We start from the raw sequence: 21,412 nt of genomic DNA, 5'->3' as shown, positions 1-21,412 counted from the left end.
ACTGGACCCATTCCTCTGAGTTGCTATGATTCACTTACAGAAAACTTGAGGGAATGGCCTTAAGCTGAAGTAAGAAAGATTTAGATTAGATAGGAGGAAGAAATTATTTCTATGAGGGTGGTGAGGCATTGGCATAGGTTGCCCAGAGGAGCTGTAGCTGCTCCCTCCCTGGAACTGTTCAAGACCAGGTGGGATGGGGCTTGGAGCAACCTGGTCTAGTGGAAGGTGTCTTTGCCCATGGCAGGGTGTTGGAGCAAGATGATCTTTAGGGTCCCTTCCAACCCAAACTATTCTGTGATTCAATAAAACATTCAGCTCTTCTGGATTGCATCCCAGGCTGTGCCTGAGCACCAGGGATGGCACAAAGGAAGAGGCTGCATGGTACTCCTGGAGCAGGAAGGGGTGGAGAGATGGTCCTCTCCCCTTTCTGCAGGACGGCCTTGTCTGTGTTGGGCAACTTCACACCAAGTCTCTATTAGTTGGCTTTGTGTTTATGTTGTTGGGAAAATACTTTTGCATTCAGGACAGCAGTAACTAGGAGTGTGAGTTAGCTGATGGCTGGGGGTTCACCTCAGTGCTGCTTCAGTGCTTCATGAAGTTATGTCTTTGGGAGCTCAGAGCTTACGCACGATTTTTGTCTAATTGAAAAATCAAAACCTTTAGGGGAATTGTAATACAAATACTTATGTTTCTTTAAGCCTGTGGTGTTGACTCTTGGTGCTGTACACTTGACTGCTCTGAAGGTATAATTGAGGTTGCTGTCATCCCATGGCACATCCAGGGGTCTTTGGGAGCTACATGACCTCACAAGGAGCAAGACCCCACTGAGCTGCTGGTGGCATGAGGGCTTAGACCACCCCATCCACCCACAAAACTCCCCACCTGAAACACCAGCGCTTGTCTGTGCAGACACACAAGTGGGGTCTGCTGCCCTGGCAGTAGCAGGGTGTGAGGGACTGGTCTGGCTCCCTGCTGGTGTGTCACTGCCCTGCCCAAGCTCTTCCCTGGAGAAAAGGACACAAGCAGCCCTAGGCCGGGCAAGGTGAGGTGTGGCACATGCAGGGTGCAGCAGGTGCCATGGCACATAACCCACATTAGGCCCTGGTGCATGAGCTGGGACTTGGCTTTAGGGTACTCTCTGCTGCCTGTGGTGGGTAGGTGGCTCACAGCACCCTCAGTTACTTACCTGTTTGTCTCAGATGGGTCTGTGCTCATTCAGCATTGATTTTTGAAATGGTTTGTTCTTGGCACAGATGGAAAACCTCAAAACCAAATAAAACCTTACCTTTTTCTTAATTCTCTCCTGTTTTCAAGCATCAACTCCTTTGGAGGCCCCTTACAAGAACACAGGGTTGCAGTGACTCGATGCCGTTTTTCTTTGAGTGTTGTCAACTTTATAATGTATCTGATTACTCTCAGATTCGTGAGTGCTTCCTTGACATCACACACACTGTGGTTCTGGCTCAGGGCAGACCTGAGGACAGAGGCACAAGTGAGTGCCTTGGATACAAGCCCCATCCCAGCACCTCTGGGCACTGCCAGCCTCCTATGTCATACAGCCACAGAATGCTTCATGGGGAAGGATTTTTCAGATCATTGAGTCCAGCTGTTAACCCAGCACTGCTGAGGTCACCACTAAGCCATGTCCAAAGCAGGTAGAACCCCTGCACTAGGGTTCAGGCACAGCACTGACCCATAACCAGACTTGTCAGGCTTTCTGTGGAGTGTTTGGTGTTAATGGCTTTGCACAGCTGTGGGTTAGGAGAACTTAGTCTACAGTATTTTAAATATTATTCACTAAAATACAAACTTTGGGCCTGACAGACATTACAGTAATGATTCCCAAGCTGTTGAGACACTGCTGTATCTCAAATGAATTCTTGGAGTACAGCTCCATTTCAAGCCCGTGGTCATCTCCGCAGCTAGCATAAAATGCTAATATGACAATACTGCCAAAATAATTTGAAATAAAGCAGAAGCTTAAAATAGGAAACAGCTAAGAGTCCCATTTGTGAACAGCTTATTCTTCAAGGAAGCTACAACATGGTTAAGATCAGTGCAGGTGGAAAAAATCCATCAGACATCTAGACAGCACTGAATAGACAAGAAAAAAATGCAGCTGTCCTGGGTCAAGCTGAAGGTCTGTTAGTCTAAAAGCCTGCTGGCAGCCAGAGCTGGGGGATGAACACTAAGGGAAGCAGATAAAGGCAGTCAAGAGCATGGAGGTGCTTCCTTGGAGTTGCTGGTTGAGCTTTAGGTTGACTTTCTGATGAGTCTGGCAGCTTCTATGGCTGTAAAAGGACCCTAATGCCCTGTGAATGGATACAAGGGTCAAAAAACCCCTAGCAATGCCAGGGGAAAATAATCCTGTTCTGGCTTGAAATGTCTTGTGTCGGAGCCCATGTGTGTGGAACTGAAAGACATCTCCTGTTGTTTGCTCTCAGCTGAGTCACAGGGCAGCCCTGAGCAGTTGGTCTGGGTGGGTTTGTTAGAAACTATTGAAGGGCAAATGGCAAGTACTGATTTACTCTGACAATGCAACAAAAGCTGTAACTTGGCCTGCCAGTTCTACTTAACTGTCAGAATGGTTTGGAGCTTCTCAAACACCTTGAGGTTGGCGTTTCAGCGGTGCCAGTGGCTGTGGTCCTGCAGGGAGCAGTGCTACACTGGGGCTGGCTGCTCCCCACCAGGGATAGCTCTAGAGCAGTCCCCAGGGGCTGCTATGGTAAGACTAAATCCTCTTCAAATTCCCTCCAAAAATGGAACAAATTGTCCCTGGAAGTGTTGATGGCCAGGTTGGATGGGGCTTGGAGCAACCTGGGTGGAAGGTGCTTCTGTCTTGGAACAAGATGATCTTTAGGGTGATCTTTAATCCTACAAGAAATTGTAGGATTATATGAAATCAAGATGAAAGCTGGGATGTGCATGTGCATGCCCCCTTTCTAAAAAGAACACCTGTTTAATGATGACCTGTGGTTGGGGGGCTTCTGGGCCCTGGGGAACTGCCCCACTTGGTCTTACTGTCTGAAAAACTAAGCCTGGTGTGCCTGGCTGCTGTCCTGCACCGCTGTGAGCCAAGGGGACGTGCTGGGTAGAGCACTGCTCCTCTTGTCTGGGTTTCTCAAGGAGGGTGGGGCAGAGACCCACCACCTAAGGCAGGGAATTACATCTGTGTAAATCAAGAGTAAACAGAATGAAAGCACCAGCTTGCTTTAATGCAGGGACACATGAATAATCAAAAGTCAGGCTTGTTGTAACGTCTCAGTTGATAAAATATGTTTGGTTAGCGCATGCTGTGAATAAACTGAAGAGGAAATTAGAGGGAAAACACATAGCATAGAGTTTAACCAGACGTGTTTACCTGTTCTGAATATGCCTTGCATCATTCTATATTACTGTAAAAATTAAAACCACATTTAGGATGATGTAAATGAAATGGTAATTTCTGAAAAACCTCTTTTATGGGCTAAAGGATTGGTCTTGTTGCTGACCACAAACTGTACCTGGACCTGTCATTAGTTCCTCAGGAAAGAAATTAGAAGTTTTATAAGGTTCTGGCACTCTGACAAAACCAGCAGGAAAGAATTGTGGAGGCTTAAAGAGCTGTGTGATATTTATAGAATAAAATCATGGAATCGTTTAGGATGGAAATGATCTTAAAGCTCCTCGATTCCAGCTGTTACCTCACCACTGCCAAGGTTCCCACTAAACCATGTTCCCAAGTGCCATAGCTGCTAAATCCCTCTGGAGTTGGTGACCACGCAGGGCTAGAAAAAGACCAGTCATTTGGATGTCAGTCCAGAAAGAGTGATGTCAAACGTGACCTCTCCCCAGGCAGCAGTCATGGGGATGTGGCTAACCAGAGAGGAGGGTTTCATGTGCTGCTTAGGGACTGACTCTCGCAGCATCATGAAAGGTCTGCAAGCCAGAGGTGTGTGAAGCATCTGGAAAGAGTGCATTACATTTATTTCAAACAAGAGACAAATGTGAAGAGGGGACCTGGTCACACAGTGGCTGGAGTTGACTGAAATTTCTTATTTCAAAGGATGTTGTTGTAGGGGATGGCCCTTGGAGACCTGGGGCTTACCTGAGAGCTCTGACATCCAAGCTCAGGTGGGTTATGTTGGTGAAGAGAAAACACATATTCTCCAGAAATAACTGTTCCCTTTACCTGCATCTTATTCCAAGAAACTGAGTTCTTTTTAAAGAAACCCAGCATTCTTTTAAGTAACCTTTTTCTTTTTTTTCCCAGATTAACCCTGGCAGTAAAGCAGCCATGGCAGACTTGTGCCCAGGAGACATTATTCTGGCAATTAATGGAGAGAACACAGACAACATGACACATCTAGAAGCTCAAAACAAGATCAAAGCATGTGTGGACCAGCTGCTGCTCTCTGTGAACAGGTTGGTTCTCTCTGTTGTGCTCTTGTCTCAGTTTTGCTCAGAGGGCTTTTGGCTGGCCCTGGAGCAGATGTGCTCTCAGGCTGGGTTCTTGGAGGATCCCCATGGTCTGGGTAATTATCCTGTGTTTTCAAAAACAGTAAAACAAAATGATTTTTAACGGTTCACTGGTAGAAAAAGTGGGTTCAGTTCATTTTTACATGTAGATTTGTACCTTGTAAGGCTTGTCCAGGCTGTGGCCTGAGGTGAGTCTTTGTGGTTGTGTCAACTCAAACAAGAGTAGCATGGGAACTGAAATGTCCTTTGGACAAATCCTTCCACTTCATTAACATCCACTCATCATTTTAAGCATCTCTTCAATAAAAAAACATTTAAAGGTCCTGCCAAATTCTCTTTTTACAGTATTTCAAAGCAAAATGAAGATATGAGTTTGGTATTGGTGGTTTTTGTTGTTTGTTTGTTTGTTTTAATTGGGGTGGTGTGTGTGTGTGTTGTGGGTTTTTGGTTTGGTTGGTTTAGTTTTCTTGGTCTTCATTTTTTTATTTCTATTGGAATTAATTTTATAGCAAAACCACAAATTAAGCAAAATGAACACTCCTTATAAGGTTCACAAATGGCTAATACTCTCTGGCATAAGTTTAAATAAGAGTATATAGTTTCCCACTTCAGATTAAAGAGGCATTTCCTGATATAAAGAGCTATCATTTACTGTTTATACTTTTCTTGGAAAACCATGTAGTTCTGACTGGATGCCTGGGCAGTGGGGAAGGAGCACTGCCATAAATGGAGCAAACCCTCAGTGATTCCTCGTGGTTCCTCAGACAGGCATCTCTGAGCTGCCTGGCTAAAGCAAAGTCCTCTGAGCCCAGCCCATGGTGTACAGATGATGTGGCTTCAGTATTACAAAAGAAAGAAAATAAGGAAAGCAGGCAAAACCACACTGGTGGAATTTGCCAGAGCCAAGGAGGGCAGTTGTCTTGCCTTCCATCTGGAGCAGTTTTAGGGAGACCAGGTGATTTTCTACCGCCAAGAGCACCTGTGGCCAGGGCAGGACCAGGGTTCCCTTCCTGTCTGTAGGCTACTGGAGCTGTCCTTGGAAGAGGTGAAAATCCTCACATAGTGACAGGAGGTTTTGGTGAGCCACCAGCTGCTGGGTGGTGTGGCAGCAGAGCAGCTTCATTGGGAGTTAGAACCATGTTTTGCTGAAAGCAGCTTTCACCTGCAGCATGGCAGTGTTTACTCTCATGGGTGAGGGTTTCTCCTGTGTGAATTGATGGACTGAATTCCTGCCTTTACACTTCATTTTAGCCACTGATATCAACTGGTGTTCGTTTTTTGGATCAAAATGGACCCTTGAATATCTGTGCAGGTGCATCTCCTCTCCTCAGTGGTGACTCCTGCATAGGGCAGAGGTTGTGGTCACAGTGGTCTCACAGCAGTGTTGGTATGTGCCTTGCTGGGGTTAGGGATGCTCTGGCTCCTTGGTTTCCCTTTCCATGGTCATTCATGACCTCAGGGTGATCTGGAAGATGTTGTGTGGAGGGTCTGTGGCTTCAAGTTGTTTTTTCCCAACTATAGCTAGCAAGGTGTGGATATTTTTAACAGTGAGACCTTGTGGTGTGTCCAGAGGAGGTGGATTTTCTTACAGAGATGTTGCTGGTGGTGGCCCACAGCCTTTCAGTGGTGCAGGGTTTGTGGGTGATGTGGCTGGTCTTTGCTAAGCAGTAGGATTGCAATGGTTTTGTCAGGCCTTAAACTCTTCATAAACACAGATTTTTAAAGACTTCTGTATCTCATAGGCAAAAATAAATGCTCAGGGCTCTGCAAGGCAGGAACAGATGGTGAGCTGAGGAGCTGTTCAGTTTGGGGTGGCTCCTCTTGGAGATCACACTCTTGGATCAGTTTGGTGGCTTCTCCAAGGACAGAACTCACCTTGGCTGTGCCCAGAGATGTCCATGAGAGTGTCATTTCTCTTGGCAGAAAAAACTGAGTAATTTGTTTTTTTCTGCAGTAGGGACAGCAGCTCCAGTGATGAGCTATTAGGTCTATTTTTAGTTTGGCCCAAAGTGGGTGCACAATGACTTGGTACTTGGATTTTTCTCCTGTCTCCCAAGTGGCCTGTTGGATCCTGTTGCCCAGCTGTTAGTCATTGCTGGAAACACATCTGGCATTCCCTCTAGGTGAGAGTGGATCCCTGCCCCAGGATCTGCCTCCTAGAACGTGGGGTGACCTGGTCCTGCTCAGGGAGCCATGTCCTGGGGCAATCATGAGGGGTTTTGTTGGTTTGTGTGCATGTCCAGCCACTGCTGTTTGTCTCAGCTTTGGATCAACACCCTGGACCCTGCTCTGAGGCTGAGCTTCAAGAAAGCTCTACCTGTGGTGGTGTGGATTAGTATCTTTTCCTTTGGACAGAAGTTGGTCTTCAAGCAACGTCTTTTCTGTACACTTGCCTTCAACAAAATACAGTTTGCAAGCCAACACAAGATTTGCCTGAAATACATTTGAAATAAGAAGTCTGTTTGTTACATGTCTTTAGTGAAGAACTGGGAGGGCTGGGAGCTGTGCAGTGTTTCCATCCCCCTGGTGCCCTCTGGACTGATTCATTCTGTGCCCTTTCTCCATCAACCCTTGACATTATGTGCTACTGAGATTGAGAACAAGATGGGTTTTGTTTCTGGTCAGTAAATGCCCTTAGACTAGGAAGTTCAGTAGGAAAGTCAGAATGTGGGGAAAACAAGAAAGGGGAGTTACTGAGTGGCCTGACCAAGACCAAGTATCATGCATCAGATAGAGGCAGCCATAAATTGGGTTGGAGCTGTGTTTTGCTGAAATCACTGCTTGAAAGGACCTTGGGTACGGGATGGCAGCCCTCATGGCATTGCTGTTCCTGCTGACACAGACTGCCAGGAAACCCTTGGCAGCACTGTCCAGACCTGCCCATCTGTGCCAGAGGGCCAGGGCGAGCCCCACAGCTTTTTCTGAACCTTTTGTCATCTGCCAGGAAGGATGAAGGCTTGTGCTGCAGCTTTCCTGAACAAACTGGCCCTGTGCCCTCACTGGGAAAACTGCTGGTGAGGGGATGTCACAGGTTTATAAGCATGTTGGGCTCCATGGCTCTCCTGTGCCCCTGGAGCCCACAGTCAGTGTTGGTACCTGTGAAGCTGCCCCTGCTCTCAGCTGGACTAGCAGATATTTCCTTTCCTTCAAATCTCTGTCCTTTATCAAGGATAAATCTCCTTCTTCACACCCTCCATTTTCTACCTCCTTTCTTGCCCACACCCCTGACCTCCCTGAAGTTAGTGGGTGTTTTGTCCCTGGATTTTCCGGATCCTGCTCTTCCCCAGCATATGCAAGTCTGTCTTTGGGCAGCGAAAGGCGAAGCGGCACAGTGGCCTCACTGTTCCGAAACAATCCTCGTTGGTTTACGAAAGGAGTTGATTTATGTAACTGATGCCTATGTGGGCACTGATGTAAGATGTGAGGAATTACTTGGGCACTCTTCAAACAAAGGCTGGATGTTCAGGCTGTGGTTAATGGCTCCAAAATGGGAGGCCAGGAGTTCCCATGGGCTTAGTGAGGCTGTGGGGAAGGCAATGATGGTGCTGATTAAGATTTAGTGAGATGGTTCAGGCTGTGCTGCTGATAAATTAGGCAGCTGTTCCATCATCATCTTCCCAGCTGTTGAATCTCAAGCCAAAGTAGCATGAGATGTACTTTGCCTGCCTTAGTGCAGGGTCAGGCCAGTTATGTGGCAGCTGGTTGGAGAAAGATCCGGGGTGTTGAGCAGCCCCATGAACTATTACTCACAAACACCTGGTAAAACTTGTTCTTTTTACTCACTGTGAAGTTGCTTCCAAGTTACACAACAAATTCCTTAAGAGGCAAGAAGTGTGTTAGTGTGCTGTGCCAGGGGAGGTTTCAATTGGCTGTTAGAGAAAATTTCTTTGCTGAAAGGGTTTTCAAGCCCAGGGACCTCATATCCCTGGAGGGATTTAAAAGGCATGTGGATGTGGCACTTGGGGACATGGTTTAGTGGTGGGATTGGCAATGCTGGGGTAGCAGGGGGGCTTGATGGTCTAAGAGGGCTTTTTCAACTTTCACACTTTATGATTTCCAGTCCAATCTGCTTCCAGCCCTTTCTTTTGGCGACAGCCCTGGGGCTATTGTGCACAGGGCCAGGAGGGCGCTGGACAACTGGGAACATCTGCCTGGCCCCAGGTGCGGCCAAGAACCCCAGGGTGGTTGAGTTGAATTTATTTCCTGACTGTGGTGTCAGAGAATAAATCCTCAAAGGTTCAGCTTTGATTCCTTCTGTCTAAACTAAATCCTGGAAGCAGTTTCTCCCCCCTTGGTTTGGTGTGTATGTCACTGCTGAGTCTGATTGGAGAATTGACTGTGAAGATTCTCTGTCTATTCCTGCTCTGTGTAAAGAGATGTAGTTTCTCTGAAAGTTTCTTTGTAAGAAAGCCCAGTAATGAATCTGCTGGACATGTAGCCCCAAAAGTACCTGGAACCTCACACAGTTGATGTTCCTTCCATCTTCCCCAGTTCCTAGGGATTTTATTGGGGTCTGTTAGCTGTAAGCAGCACAGGCAAGCTGCTGGAAGATGGGAAGGATGACAATGTATGTTCTCAAGTTTCCAGTAAATGTACAACTGAAAAAGTGAATCACAGCTTCCCCTCTGGACTCCTCGAAGACTAATAGAGAGGAAACACGGCAGCTTTCCAGAGCAATACACAATGGTTTCAGCTGAGAGGAATGAAGGAGGAGAAATCCTACAGCTTCTTCACATTGACTGAATGAGCTGTGTCCTTTGGGGTGCTGAGCAGAGCTCAGATCCCATGCTGCTCATCTGCCTTGCAGAGGATGGATCCAACACCTCACAGTTATTGTGGTGAGGTTCACAAGCCTGGGAAGTTTGAAACATCAGCTGTAGCTGCTTTTGGACCAAGTTCAGCTTCTAGAAGGCTAATGGCCATATCAGTGGTAACAATCAGCTGTGAGCACAATGATGTGCCACAGTGGGAGGTGAAGAGCAGTCAGGAGATGGGCAGGACCCTGGAGTCACCTCCCAGAGAAAGGAGGTGAAATATAGCGACATGATTATTCTGGTGGTTTGTGGCTGCATGGTAACAGCAGTGACCTGGATCCAGGCTGGCACTTCCCCAGGTGATAAATGTTAGTTTTTAGGGGATGGAGAAATTAGAAATTTGGTAAGACACAGGAATTCTTGCAACTTAAAAGCAGCTCTACAAATGCTGAGAGTGAGACTTGCAGATCACTACCAGGTGAAAAAACATTCTGGTGAAATATGTGAGTGTATGCAAGTAATCCTTTGAGAATGACTGAAACTTTTAAAAGCAAATGGTGGGATAAATGGGTGTCTGCAGCTTCAGATTTTTGTGATGTCCTGTTTATGGGTCCATTTCCTACAAAGCCCTGTGTGGAAGGCCTTGCACTAACCTAGGTCAAGTTATTTTTCTTGGGATTGTCCTAGATGCCATTAAGAGAGCAGAGTGGTGTGAGTGCAGGGTAATGATTTCCACAGAGCTGCCTTTAATCCCCTATAGCACATCTGAGAACACTTTTCCTGTCCTTGAGCTGTAAATTAAACAACTCGGAACATTTGAGTGATGCCTGATCTGTTGCCTGTGACGTATGAGAAATGTGTTGGGTTTTTGCTGTTGCCTAAACACAAAGCTCTGACTGTTGGTAGGGTGAACCTGCTGCTGGGGGGTGTCTTAGGGTGACTCTGCTGGCCCCCAAGTCCCCACTGCTCTGAGGCTTGTTCTGGGGGTACAGGGACCCCTGTGCTGCTGGTCCTGCTGGGGATGTGGGTGTTGGGGTGTGTTTTGGGCATGGGATGTTCCTGGCAGCCAGAATTGGGGCATGAGCTCCAAGCATCAGCCTCTCCTACAGTAGCTGTCTGTAGCATTATTCTCTCAGGCAGAGTAATCTCTTAATTATTTTGGATTATTTCGGATTACATGGTGTTTTGCTGTTCCCAGGGAAAAGAAGGGTTCTCCCTGTGTAAGCATAAATGCTCATTAAACTTCTATCTTGACTTTTTTGGTGAGGCTGGTGGTTCCCCCATTCACCTTAGCTTTGCCTATCAAAGTGCCAAGTGGAGCCCAGATTGTGCTGTATCAGCTTGTTGCAGTGTAGTTCAGGTGGAGGCTGGGCTGATGTGAGCCTGGCTTTGTTTAGACTGTTGCTGGAAGCTGTCAAAGTTGGTCTCAGTTATACCAAGAACTTTCTGTCACTCTGCAGAGCTGATGGTGAAGCCTTGAGTTTAATCATTAAAGCATTAACCATGAATGGACTTCTCCATGTAAACTGAAGTCTGTCCATGTCTGTCATGAAGTGTAAATATACCCATGATGACTATTAGAAAGCACAGGATTATCTGCTTTCTGGTCAGTGTGATCTGTGTCAGGGGTTTGGAGAACTGGGAAGTGCTGGCAGTACTGGTGACTGAATGCCATACCTTCACACAGAATGAATTTACTGCTATTGCTCTTATCTTCTGCAATCAGAATCACTTGCTGAAGCTCTGTTCTTATTTACTGGCAGGTTGAAGTCTTTGGGGATGCTTTAAGCTGTGTTTGGCATGTGGGCTTCAGAGCTGAGTGGGGAAATAATGGACCTTCCTGAGGGCACTGCGGGCTCTCAGTGCAGGGGAAAGCACAGAAATAACAATGGTGATCCCTGCCAATGTAATTAGGCATTTCCATTGTTCTGGGCCTCTAGATCTGATTTTCAATGTGGGAGCAATGCACACAGCACCGATCATGGCAAAAAGCAAGTTGGGGTTGCTGGGAATGCTGATGTTCCTGGGAGGGACTGTTTCCCTTGTCCCAGTTGGAAAGGCCAATTTATAAGTGAATTGTCCCAGCCTAAAATCAAATAATAACAGTAAAGATCAATTACCAGAACAAGATACCTAGCTATGAGAGTAATCACTCCCTGTTGAAAAAGCTGTAATGGCAGTAATGAGAAAAAAAAAGCTGAAATCCTCCAGGGCTGGATCCAAAGTGTGTTCAAGTCAGTGGGATTTGGTAGGTTTTGGGTCAGACCCTGTATTTTTAAAGACAGCTTTGTATGTTGACTTGTGTAGCTGCAAAATAGCAAAGGTAAAAATCTCCTTGAGAATTCCTGGGTTAAAATCATGCTCCTTATTTTTCAAACTTGGACTCTGCAGACATTTTAACTGAAAGTGAACATGGTATGTGGCAGGGGTGAGAGTCCACAAAAGGGCGCATCTGTGCCCATGGAACAACACCTATTTTTGTGAAGTGGTGCATATACAGACTGTGATGATAAACAGAATAGTTTGCACATTGAAAGCTTTATCTGGAATTTACTGGAGTTTCCATGTTCTAGCTTAACCTTCTTGCATCCCAAGGAGTCTGTGGATGCACCTGCTGAACCTTGCCCAGGCCCCTGTGACTCCTGATACCCTAACTGTTGAAGATCTATGCTGGAGAGCACATTCCAGCCATGTCCCCAGATGCCTTTGTGGGGAAAAAATGATCAGGCACATGGAAAATCTTTGGACAGTGACAGTATTCTGCTCTGCCTTGGCAGGATTGAAGATGCATTTGGGAATGGAAACTGTATTTTTAGGGCTTTTTCAATCTGGCAACTGTTGAAAGGGTCAGGATGATTCATACAGGGTGGTGAAAGCCTTCTCCCTGAAAGGTGTTTATAGAGTTCCTGATGCGGTCTAGTACACAGGCCTGCCAGGGATTGCATGTATATATGTATAAATATGTCTGTACACATGTGTAATCAGAATACTTTCTGGATTCAGGGCTAGAATAAAGGGACAAAGCCAGGAATATGCAAAACAGGAGCCACCAAGAGCCTCTATTCTGATTTCTTGAACCAGAATAAGTTTGTCTCTTTAACCCCAAACCGAGACAGACAGAACCTTGTATTTTAAGGATGGTTTTGAGCTTCATGGTTTTACTAGGATGAAACTCTCATCTTCTCTATTTATTATTACAACGTTTCTGAGGATAATTTTGGACAGATGCAAATATAATATAAACCTGCTAAGGAATTAATAGATGCTATATATATTTGGCTTTTTCTTTTCTTGGCTGGTTTGTTTTTGCTTTTTTGCTCTTTAAGTTGCTTAATTGCTTTTTTGTTTTGTTTAAGGAGCCTGTTTCTTTCTTTGGGATTTTTGTGGGTTTTGTTTGTTTGGGCGGGAGTGCTTTGGTTTGGGCTTTCTTAAATGCAATTCAACTGGAGTTTACTTAATTTCCCACTGCAGAGCTGAAGGGAAGACCTGGTCCCCCCCTGTCCTGGAAGATGGCAAGGCTCAAGCATACCGGATCAACATCGAGCCAGACCCACAGGTATGGCAGCTGCAGCCCTGCCCCACATCTGCTGCTCTCCCAGCTTGCTGTTGAGGAGCGGACATCCATGTCTGGAGAGCCCTGCAGTCCTCCCAGAAGTGAAGGAGTTTCCACGTGTGGTTTTAAAGTTCTCTGCAGGTCTATCTGTGCTTTCCTTGGGCTGGTTCCCACAGTGAGCCAGATCCTGAGCAGATCTGGCACAATCCCATCTGTGTCATTGCCTCCCAGCCCAGCCAGGCTTTGCTGGATCAGCTTGCTGGGGACACAGGGTGGCTGGGCAGCAGCTGGGGGGGTGGCATCCAGCACTGGTCCCCATGAGGCTGTGACCAAGCTCAGAGTTAGTGTTATTTTGGCTGGAGCTCTTGGGAGTCCTCTGACTGTCCAGTGCCTGCCCTTGCTGGGGTACAGCACGCCCAGGGTCTGTCTGCATCTGCCTCAGCTGGTGTGCCTCTGCTTTGGCTGCTTCCAAAATCTGCTGCACCCTTCCAGTCCTGTGGCAGTGATTCACCTCCCATGATGGTGAATTTCTTTTGTTTGGTTGGTTTTTTTGTTTGGATGTTTTTTAAAATAATGTTCTCATCTTTTTTCTTTGTTTTTTTTTTCTCTCTCACTCTTTCTCTCTGTTTTGCAGCTCCTCTCTTCCCTCTGTCCTCAGCTCTGTTCCCTGGAGCCTTCTACCTGTATCCTGCCCTGCCATACTACCCTGTCTCCTGCAGCAGCCAGGTGGTGGATGGAGCTGAGCAGGTTTCCTCATCTTTCCTACCTATCTCTAATGGCTTGTTATCAAGGTCAGAGATGACTCTCATTCTCCTTTGGCTTCTTGATAGAAAGAGAAATGGGGCTTCTCTTCTCCCTCTCTGCTTATAAGGTACTGGATTGTCAATTTTTGCAGTGCTGGTCCATGTGGAGATAGCTGGGGTACGAGGAGGAGACCAGGAGGATAGATAGGCAGAGGGCAGCTCCTGCTGTCTGGCTCCCCTTGAAAGTGGGCTGAGCTGGTGCACATGCTGCCAGCTTTTCCCGAGGTCATGGATGGCAGGGCTTGAGCCTGCTGAGGCTTCTCACTGCTGTAGGATGGCCACCAGGGCTGTGGTGGAGACCCTGGGGCTGCCTACAGCCTTCAGAATGTCAAAGTGTGTCAGTTCAGGCTGACAGAATTCCCCTGTGCTTGTCCCAAAGCATGTCACCACCCTTTGGCTGATGCTGAATGTTCAAATATTGCTCAGATGGTCATCTCCTCCACAGAGGTGGTTTATGTCATAGGCTTTTCCATGCTTTTTCTCCAGCCCTTACAAAATGCCTGTGTGCAGGATCTGCTGGTTTAGTCCAACTGCTCCTTTCTAGAGAGGCTTTTAGAGTGTCCTGGTGAGGGTTCCAGGGTGCCCCCTCAGCCCTCCCTTGCCTCAGTTCAGAAGGAATACAGGAGCTGCAAGGGTGGAAGAGAGGGGATGATGCCACAAGGAGTGGTGTCTCCTTCAGTGAGGAATGAGGAGAAAGTACTGGCAGCAGAGAGCCACTGAGTGCTCAGGACGAGGGTGGGATCCTCCAAACCCCATGAGAAATGGACCAGAGTGTGAGGCCTTTGTCTGTTGGCCGTTCCAGCAATGTGGAATGTGCAGATATTCTGCATTTCTGCCCAGGACAGCAGGCAGAGGCACAGCACGACAGCAGCACTGGCAGAGCTGCCTCGGTACCACACACCAGCAGCACATGGGACTGTTTGTCTTTCCTGCCCTGACTTACAGCACAGGCTGATGTGTGAGCTTGGGCTTTGCATTCTGGCCATGTTTGCTTCATTTATCAATTACAGCCATCTTTTCTGACAGTTATTTTTTCTTACTAGACTTTACCTATGAATAATATTAAATGAGGAACAAATGTGCAGCAGTTCCACTGCCAGATACAACTTCCTGAGGTTTAATGCAGATTGGATTTGAATCTGACTATTAATATATGTTACATATGGATCTTTTTAAAAATTAGACAGTTTTATAGAATATAATGAAGGGGGTAGGGATGAACTATTCTAAATCCAGACCTACACTAAAAATATGTAAATCTGGGGAGTAGGTAAAGCAGATGTGTTTGTGGTAGGGCACTGAGAGAGGTGTGTGAACAAGGGTCCACAAGTGCAGGCAGCAGGTTCCTGTTCTTGCTGGTTTGTTTGTTTTTTTTTTTTGCTGCCTGTATCCATGTGTTGTCTTTCTTAGTGGTTTTTTGGGTTTCCCAGAGAGGAGGTAAAGTTGGTTCCATGCACATCTCCAAAGTGCCTGTGCCTCCAGTGTGGTTGATGCTGACAGCGTGGAACACATGCCAGCAGCTGTGCTAACCCAAGAGTTATCACTGATGTCCTCTGACCTGTGTGAGGCTGAAGGTGACCATCAGCACCCAAAGAAAGCCAATTTTTGCTGCAGGTACCAATCCCCTGGGAGCAGAGCTCCCAGGCATGGCTGGAGTCCTTGTGGAGCAATGCCAGGTGACCCAGGGCTGTCCCATGCTGTGTTCGTTCAGCCCCTTTGGCAAAGGCACGTACTAGATTGTGAGAAGGAAAAATCTCATTGTAAAGTAACTTGGCTCAATACATGCAACCTTTAGGTGCACTTCCTTGCATCTGGAAAAAAGCAATCTGCTTTGAAACACAGGGAAAATTTTCTGCTGGAATTCTGCCCCCAAATCACAAAATCGGTTGGGGGTTTGTCCCTGAAAAAGATTTTTAGAGTTTTACCCCAAGTGGCCTTTGCGGTAATGTGGAGCACATATCCTTTCTTCTTCCAGGTTTTACTGTATATGCTTTTTCATCATACTGGGCAAAGATCTGTTGAAAATCTTGACTTACGACTACAGTAACTCTTGCCTGAAACATGCACATAAGCAGAATGCCTCAGTCTGAATGATTTGTAGGAAAATCTGTATTTATGTTATTACAATTTAGGTTTTTAGGTGTAATCTTTGTCTTGAAGGCAGTGAAATTTGTAGTTACCATCTGTGCAAGAGAAGTTGGAAGGTGTGGAGTATCTGGTGAGTTTTTCTCTCCCCTTTTCTAAATCTGTTGTAGTTTCTAAGTTTAGCTTTCTGGTAAACCCCTACTCAGAGTCCAAGAATGTAATCAATCCTCCTTATTTTTTCTTTAATTTTTGGTGGGTTTTTTTTGTTTGTTTGTTTTTGTTTCTGTTTTTGATTATTGCCATGACTGTGCCCTCAAACTGAGGAAGCTGGAACTGGAGAGCTGCTTTTTCACAGTTAGCAGGAGCAACACTGAACAGGATGAGTAACTTTTGGGAAAAGTAACTTTATTTTTTGTTAAAGCAGACTTTGGTAATCAGTTGGTTTTGCTAGACAAATCTGTCCTTAACAGCAAGGACCTACAGAGACGGCCACAAATGCAGTGGTGTTCAGACTTGCAACCTAAAGAAGGGCTGCCTGTCTGTTGGACCCTGAGATGGGTGGAGGTGGGACCTACAGGGATGCTGGGGACAACTCAGAGGTTTCCAGCCAGCAGTCAAGATTTCCATCATGCACCCATGACATTGCTGCTGGCATGTTGGGGTCCCCAGTCTCACCTGGCATGGTGTTGGTGTCCCTGTGGGCACTGGTCCCAGCCACTCCCCCCCAGCATACAAGGAGAGTGGGAACACCCATCCATCAGTTTCTGGAGTTTTTGGCTTCCTGTAGCATGAGCTTGCTAGTCAAAATACTGCTATGCAGTGCTAATAAAAAGTGAGGATGTTTGTTTTTTTTTTCATTTCCAAAGTGCCAGAATTGGCAGCTCTCTGGCTGGGGGGGGGGGGGGGGGGGGGGCTGGAAACGTGGGCTTTGGGCTGTGGGGACCCTGTCAGTGCTAATTGACAATAGATCAAGTGTGTGGGTGGGAGAATAATTGCAGAAATTAAACTGTCAGCATGTAGACAGAGATGAAATAGGATGCAAGTCCTCCCAAACCTGGATGCTTGGCTGAAATAGCTACATGGGGTGAAAGGCTGGGTTTCCTCTGGCAGTGCAGACAGGCAGAGACACTTCCCACAGCAGTCCATGGGAAGGGCATCCTGGTGCTACTGAGCCAGCAGAGCAGCCCTGTGACATTCTCAGGAGATGGAGGAGGGAGGTGCATCAGCATCCTGGCTCCTCTCTTGTGCTGTGTCCTGAGCAGGGGCTTTCCCAGCCTGACCACCCAGCTGGGAGGGTGAGCTCTGGGCAGTGGAGAAGAGCCACAGCATCAGAGGAGATGCACAGGGACAATGAGAAGGCTGTTTCTGCTCATCACTTATGAATTATTTTTCCTATGTGTTACTCTGTTCTTGACTCAGTCCACAGAGATTTGTTGTTTTGCTCTGACTAAAATCGGATGCAAGGTGTGAAAATGCCGGCTAGAATGGAATGAAGAGGAGAAATTGGAACAAAGCTGCATCTACTGTAACTGTTTGAGCAGCCTAATCCAGGCATTGCAGGAAACCCAGGCAGTGCTGGGTGTGAGCCAGGCCAGTGGAAATGTGGACACACCTTTATTTGCTCTTGTCAGAGGGGCTCAGGTGTGTGTGGTTGCAGCACTGAGGACTTGCCACCTCTCATTGCACATGGCATCCACCCAGTGTGGGCTCTGCAGCATCATTCCTGGGAGTTTTTCATACTTGCCTTGACTGCACAAGTAGTATCACTGCTGATCGTGCTTGCTCCTAATTACAGAAATGAAATCACATTTGGGCTTCAGGGGAATCTGAGCTTCTGGTGCCCCAGCTCTGGGTGTCCCACAGTAAAGCAGGGAGAGTAGCTGGCTGCTAACCTGTCCCTTAGAACTGATTTTAACACCCTTAAATATGTGTTAAATATGCTCATATTTACTTTTTTCTAGATTATATATATGTATATTTTTTTTTTTACTAAGGGTGAATGTCTCCTTACTTAATTAACTGAGTAATGGATTTAAGTTAACTTTAATTAGATGTAGTATTAGTTTTAAGTTCTTTTTGGGTTGCTGCCAAGAAGGAAACTTCTGTGTACTTCTTTGCAAAAGCCTGGCATAGGCCATGCTCAGTTCTGTGAGCTGGGGGTTAAAGCCTCCTAGCTGGAGAGATGGAATTTCCTTTCTCAGGGAGACTGACCATCCTTCCTCTCCTGCTCTTGGGGCAGGATGGGCCATGCCTGCTTCTGGGAAGGCTCCTGCTGCCCAGCGGGGCACCAACCTCTCCTGATGGAAGGAGGGAAAATGTCTGCCTTGGGGAAAACAAAGGATGAGCTAATGCCCTGGCAGAAACCCGGGTTCCCTTCCATGGGAACTTGCAGCTCGTTGTTTGAGGACTGATTTAATAGCAGAAACATGCTGAATCCTGACAGCCACTGTGGGTGCATCAGCCGTGAGCTCTGAGTGCTCAGGCAACATTTCACACCCAGATACTGGGGTTTTACACTACAAAAAGCCACTAATCTAATTTACAGGGTGAAGAGGTTACACACACATAGCATATGCACTTATGTTTACTTTTGCTTGTGATATAATATTGCATCATTTGAAAGCAAAGGAATTTTCTGAGTACCACTGTAACATCTCGAAGCTGTAACCTTTTATGTGAAATTCTCTGTGTATGTCTTAGATAAATTAGCATCTTTAAGTGAGTTTTGATAGTCCTGGTATATGAAAGAAGCAAAACTAAGATTAGGATAAAGGAAGGGAAAATGGGAATGGAAACTTCAAAACAGTGTTTTCTTCTGTTCTGGTAATTTGAATAATTTGTTCTCATTGAAGGTACACAGGAATTGTACTGAAATGATAACAGTGGGGGTTGGTTTAGGACAAACAAAATGCTGTTGGATTAAGTGCTAGCACAGACATATACTGTGTTGTTTTACTTGATAACATCAGTTTCAGTGATGACTCCATTAACACAGGTAAGGAAACTGCTGCTTGTGTGCTCAGAAGTGCCAGGTGTTTGGAAGCATGGGAGTAGCTCAGTGTTTCTGTTCTTGTCCATCAGTAAAAACAGCTTATCCCCTTTCACTTTTCCTTGTGGCTGACTTAAGAGGAATTAACTGCTCTTGGAGGTCACTTGAGTGACCTGCTGGGGTGAGAGCAAGTGGAGAGAGCCATCCCCAATGGTGCAAAAAGGGATGCTGGAGGGATGCTCACTGTGGGCCCTCAGGATGATCAGGCTGAAGCAGCTGCTTCCATCCCCTAAAGCAGCTCATGCCACAGAGGGCTGGGAAAAGCTGAGACACTACCTGAATTTATCTTTTTTTATTAACGAGGAAAAACAAAAGGTTGGGACATTCCAAGATGAAAAAATATCTCCTCCTGCTGTTTTTGCTGTGTTTTCTGGTGTACTTTACCATGGCTTTTACAGAAGGAGGTGTTCAGATAAGCCATGCTGGTGGAGTAGGCACCTTTTGGTTTTAAGCATGTCATATTTTTGTAGCCTGAAGCTTAGCTTGTTGCTGATGAAACTTCTAGTTTCAGTTAGCTGCTGATAATGATTATAGAAAGAAAATCAGAAAGTGTGATATGTTAACATCTGAAAAAGCAACAATTCCCCAACTGAGAGAGAAGAGTGACAGTAAGATGGAAAACATGATATCAGGGCACAGTCTGTTAGTGGTAAGCTCGCCAGGTTTGTCCTGTAAGCCAAACACCAGATGCTGAGTGAAGTGATTCAGTGGAAGCATGGACTGAAATGGGAGCAGCAGCATCTTCCCTGGGAGAAAGGGGGCAGTCAGGAGGGCAGGTGGACACCTGCTGTGATGGTTTCAGGTTTTTTTCCATCGGTAGTGGATATTATTTTCTGTCAGTGGGAAAGTTAATCCAACAGCAGCTCTGGGGGGGGGGGCATCATTCTGATACCTGCACTGAGCAATGCCCTCCTGTTCTCGAGCTTGGAAGGTGACCCTGAACACTGGGGTGTAGGACAGCCCTCTCTAGTGTTTAGACTGTTGTTGAGCCTAGCTCTAGTGAGGTAGCCACTTGGCAGGAGCTTGCTGCTGCTGGGCAAAGGAGGGAATTTCAAGGCTCTTCTGCCAAGACATTCATGCAGAGCTCTCCTTTGTCTGCTGAGTAAATGCCCCTCTCACACTTGATGTTAGAAATGTGCTCTCTGCACTGTACAGGCAAGACAAATGCAAACACATTTTAATCTTGACAGTCTTAGGTAACTTTTTTCCTTTGATGTGGATTTTTAAGAGACTACTGAGGAGCCAGGAAGGTTAAGGGATAAAGTCCTGGCATTGCAGCTTGAGTCTCTCCTGAGCTCTTTAATTTGCATGAGGGTGCAGCTTCTCCCTGGAGCTGTGGGAGGAAACATCCATACATCCATCACAGCCTTGCTGATGGCCATCCACATGGCTGCTCCAAGGTGGAGAAATGTTACTGCTCTTTGAGTGTGAGAGATTTGTCCCTGGGTAAAATGTGGCTTTGTGCTATACCTTGTGCCATGCAGAATCACAGAATGGTTTGGGCTGAAAGGGACCTTAAAGTTCATCTAGTTCCACCTCCCTTGCATGGGCAGGGAGACCTTCCCCTATCCCAGGTTGCTCCAAGCCCCATCCAGTCTGGCCTTGAACACTTCCAGGAATGGGACAGCTACAGCTTCTTTGGGCAGCCTGTGCCAGAGCCTCACCACCTTCACAGGAAAGAATTTCTTCCTGATATCCCATCTAAATCTGCCCTCTGTCAGTGTGAAGCCATTTCCCCTTGTCCTGTCACTACACGCCCTTGTGCAGTACAGCCTGTCCTGGGAATATGGGTGGGCTGGGGCTCCACCAGGCTCCAGCTTGAGTCATGTTTCACGTGAACACTGTCTGCAGCCTTTTTACAGAAAGATCATCTGATTTTGAGAGTTTGGTCTCTTACTTAGAGAGATCTGAAATACTGATTTGATATTTAACTGACAGCTGTGAAAGGAGTGTAGTGAGAAGGATGTGATGGATAAGGTTTTCCTTCAGACTGCGGTATACATTTGTTACAACACGGTTTAAACCCAGAAAAGTGAGGAAAGCTAAGTCTCTGTGTATAAGCCTCAAAGAACTTTAAAGATTCGAAATATACCCAAAAACTAGATTAAAACCAAATGAGGTTGTAGTTTGGTGCCAAAAAATGATGTATTTTTTATTTAATAGTAAAAGAAGCAAAGAGAAAGAAAAAAAAAGAGAGAAAAAGAAGTGTGTGGGGGAGAGAGACACAGGGGTTAGATAGAAGCATATCACCTATTTGAGGGTCCCAACAATGTCTCAGTGCTCCCTTCCATCTGGTCTTATTGGTGCTGAGGGTCTCACGTCATGCTGCCACATGCGGAAGAGTACAGAATTCCATGGATTATCCACTTTGGGCAGGTGGGAATGCCCACGTGTCTCCTGTGCAGGGGCCTGTTTGACACTGTGCCTTGCAAGACTGAGGGTCTGTTGCATCATCTCTGGTGTAGGGGATCCCTTTGGGGTCCAAGGTTTATTAAACCTCAACACAACAAAGGACCAAATAAGGAAAAAGGGACAGCGAGGGGAGCGTGGCTGACTGGCAGAGGCTCATCCACAAAGTGGCTGTTGCACCTTTTATACCCCTTGGGTTGCCTCAGCCAGCCCTGGCCCCTCCCCAAGTCCATCAGTCAACTCTCCTTGCTGTCCCGTGCAGGTTGGCTGGAGGGGAGGTGTTGTCATGCCAAGCCCCCCC

At 46.5% G+C, this 21,412-nt stretch overlaps 1 protein-coding gene across 1 annotated transcript in view; it reads left to right on the top strand.

Moving 5' to 3' along the window:
* PDLIM4 (PDZ and LIM domain 4) overlaps nt 1-21,412 on the top strand; it is a 47,871-nt gene that overhangs the window by 10,001 nt on the left and 16,458 nt on the right. The window contains exons 2-3 of the mRNA XM_032750830.3: nt 4,253-4,404; nt 12,684-12,768. Of these exons, the coding sequence (XP_032606721.1) occupies nt 4,253-4,404; nt 12,684-12,768 (237 nt within the window). The remainder of the gene's footprint in view (nt 1-4,252; nt 4,405-12,683; nt 12,769-21,412) is intronic.

The sequence above is a fragment of the Taeniopygia guttata genome, chromosome 13 (genome assembly GCF_048771995.1).
Source record: "Taeniopygia guttata chromosome 13, bTaeGut7.mat, whole genome shotgun sequence".
NCBI lineage: Eukaryota > Metazoa > Chordata > Aves > Passeriformes > Estrildidae > Taeniopygia > Taeniopygia guttata.
This window is presented reverse-complemented; position numbering and strand designations above follow the sequence as displayed.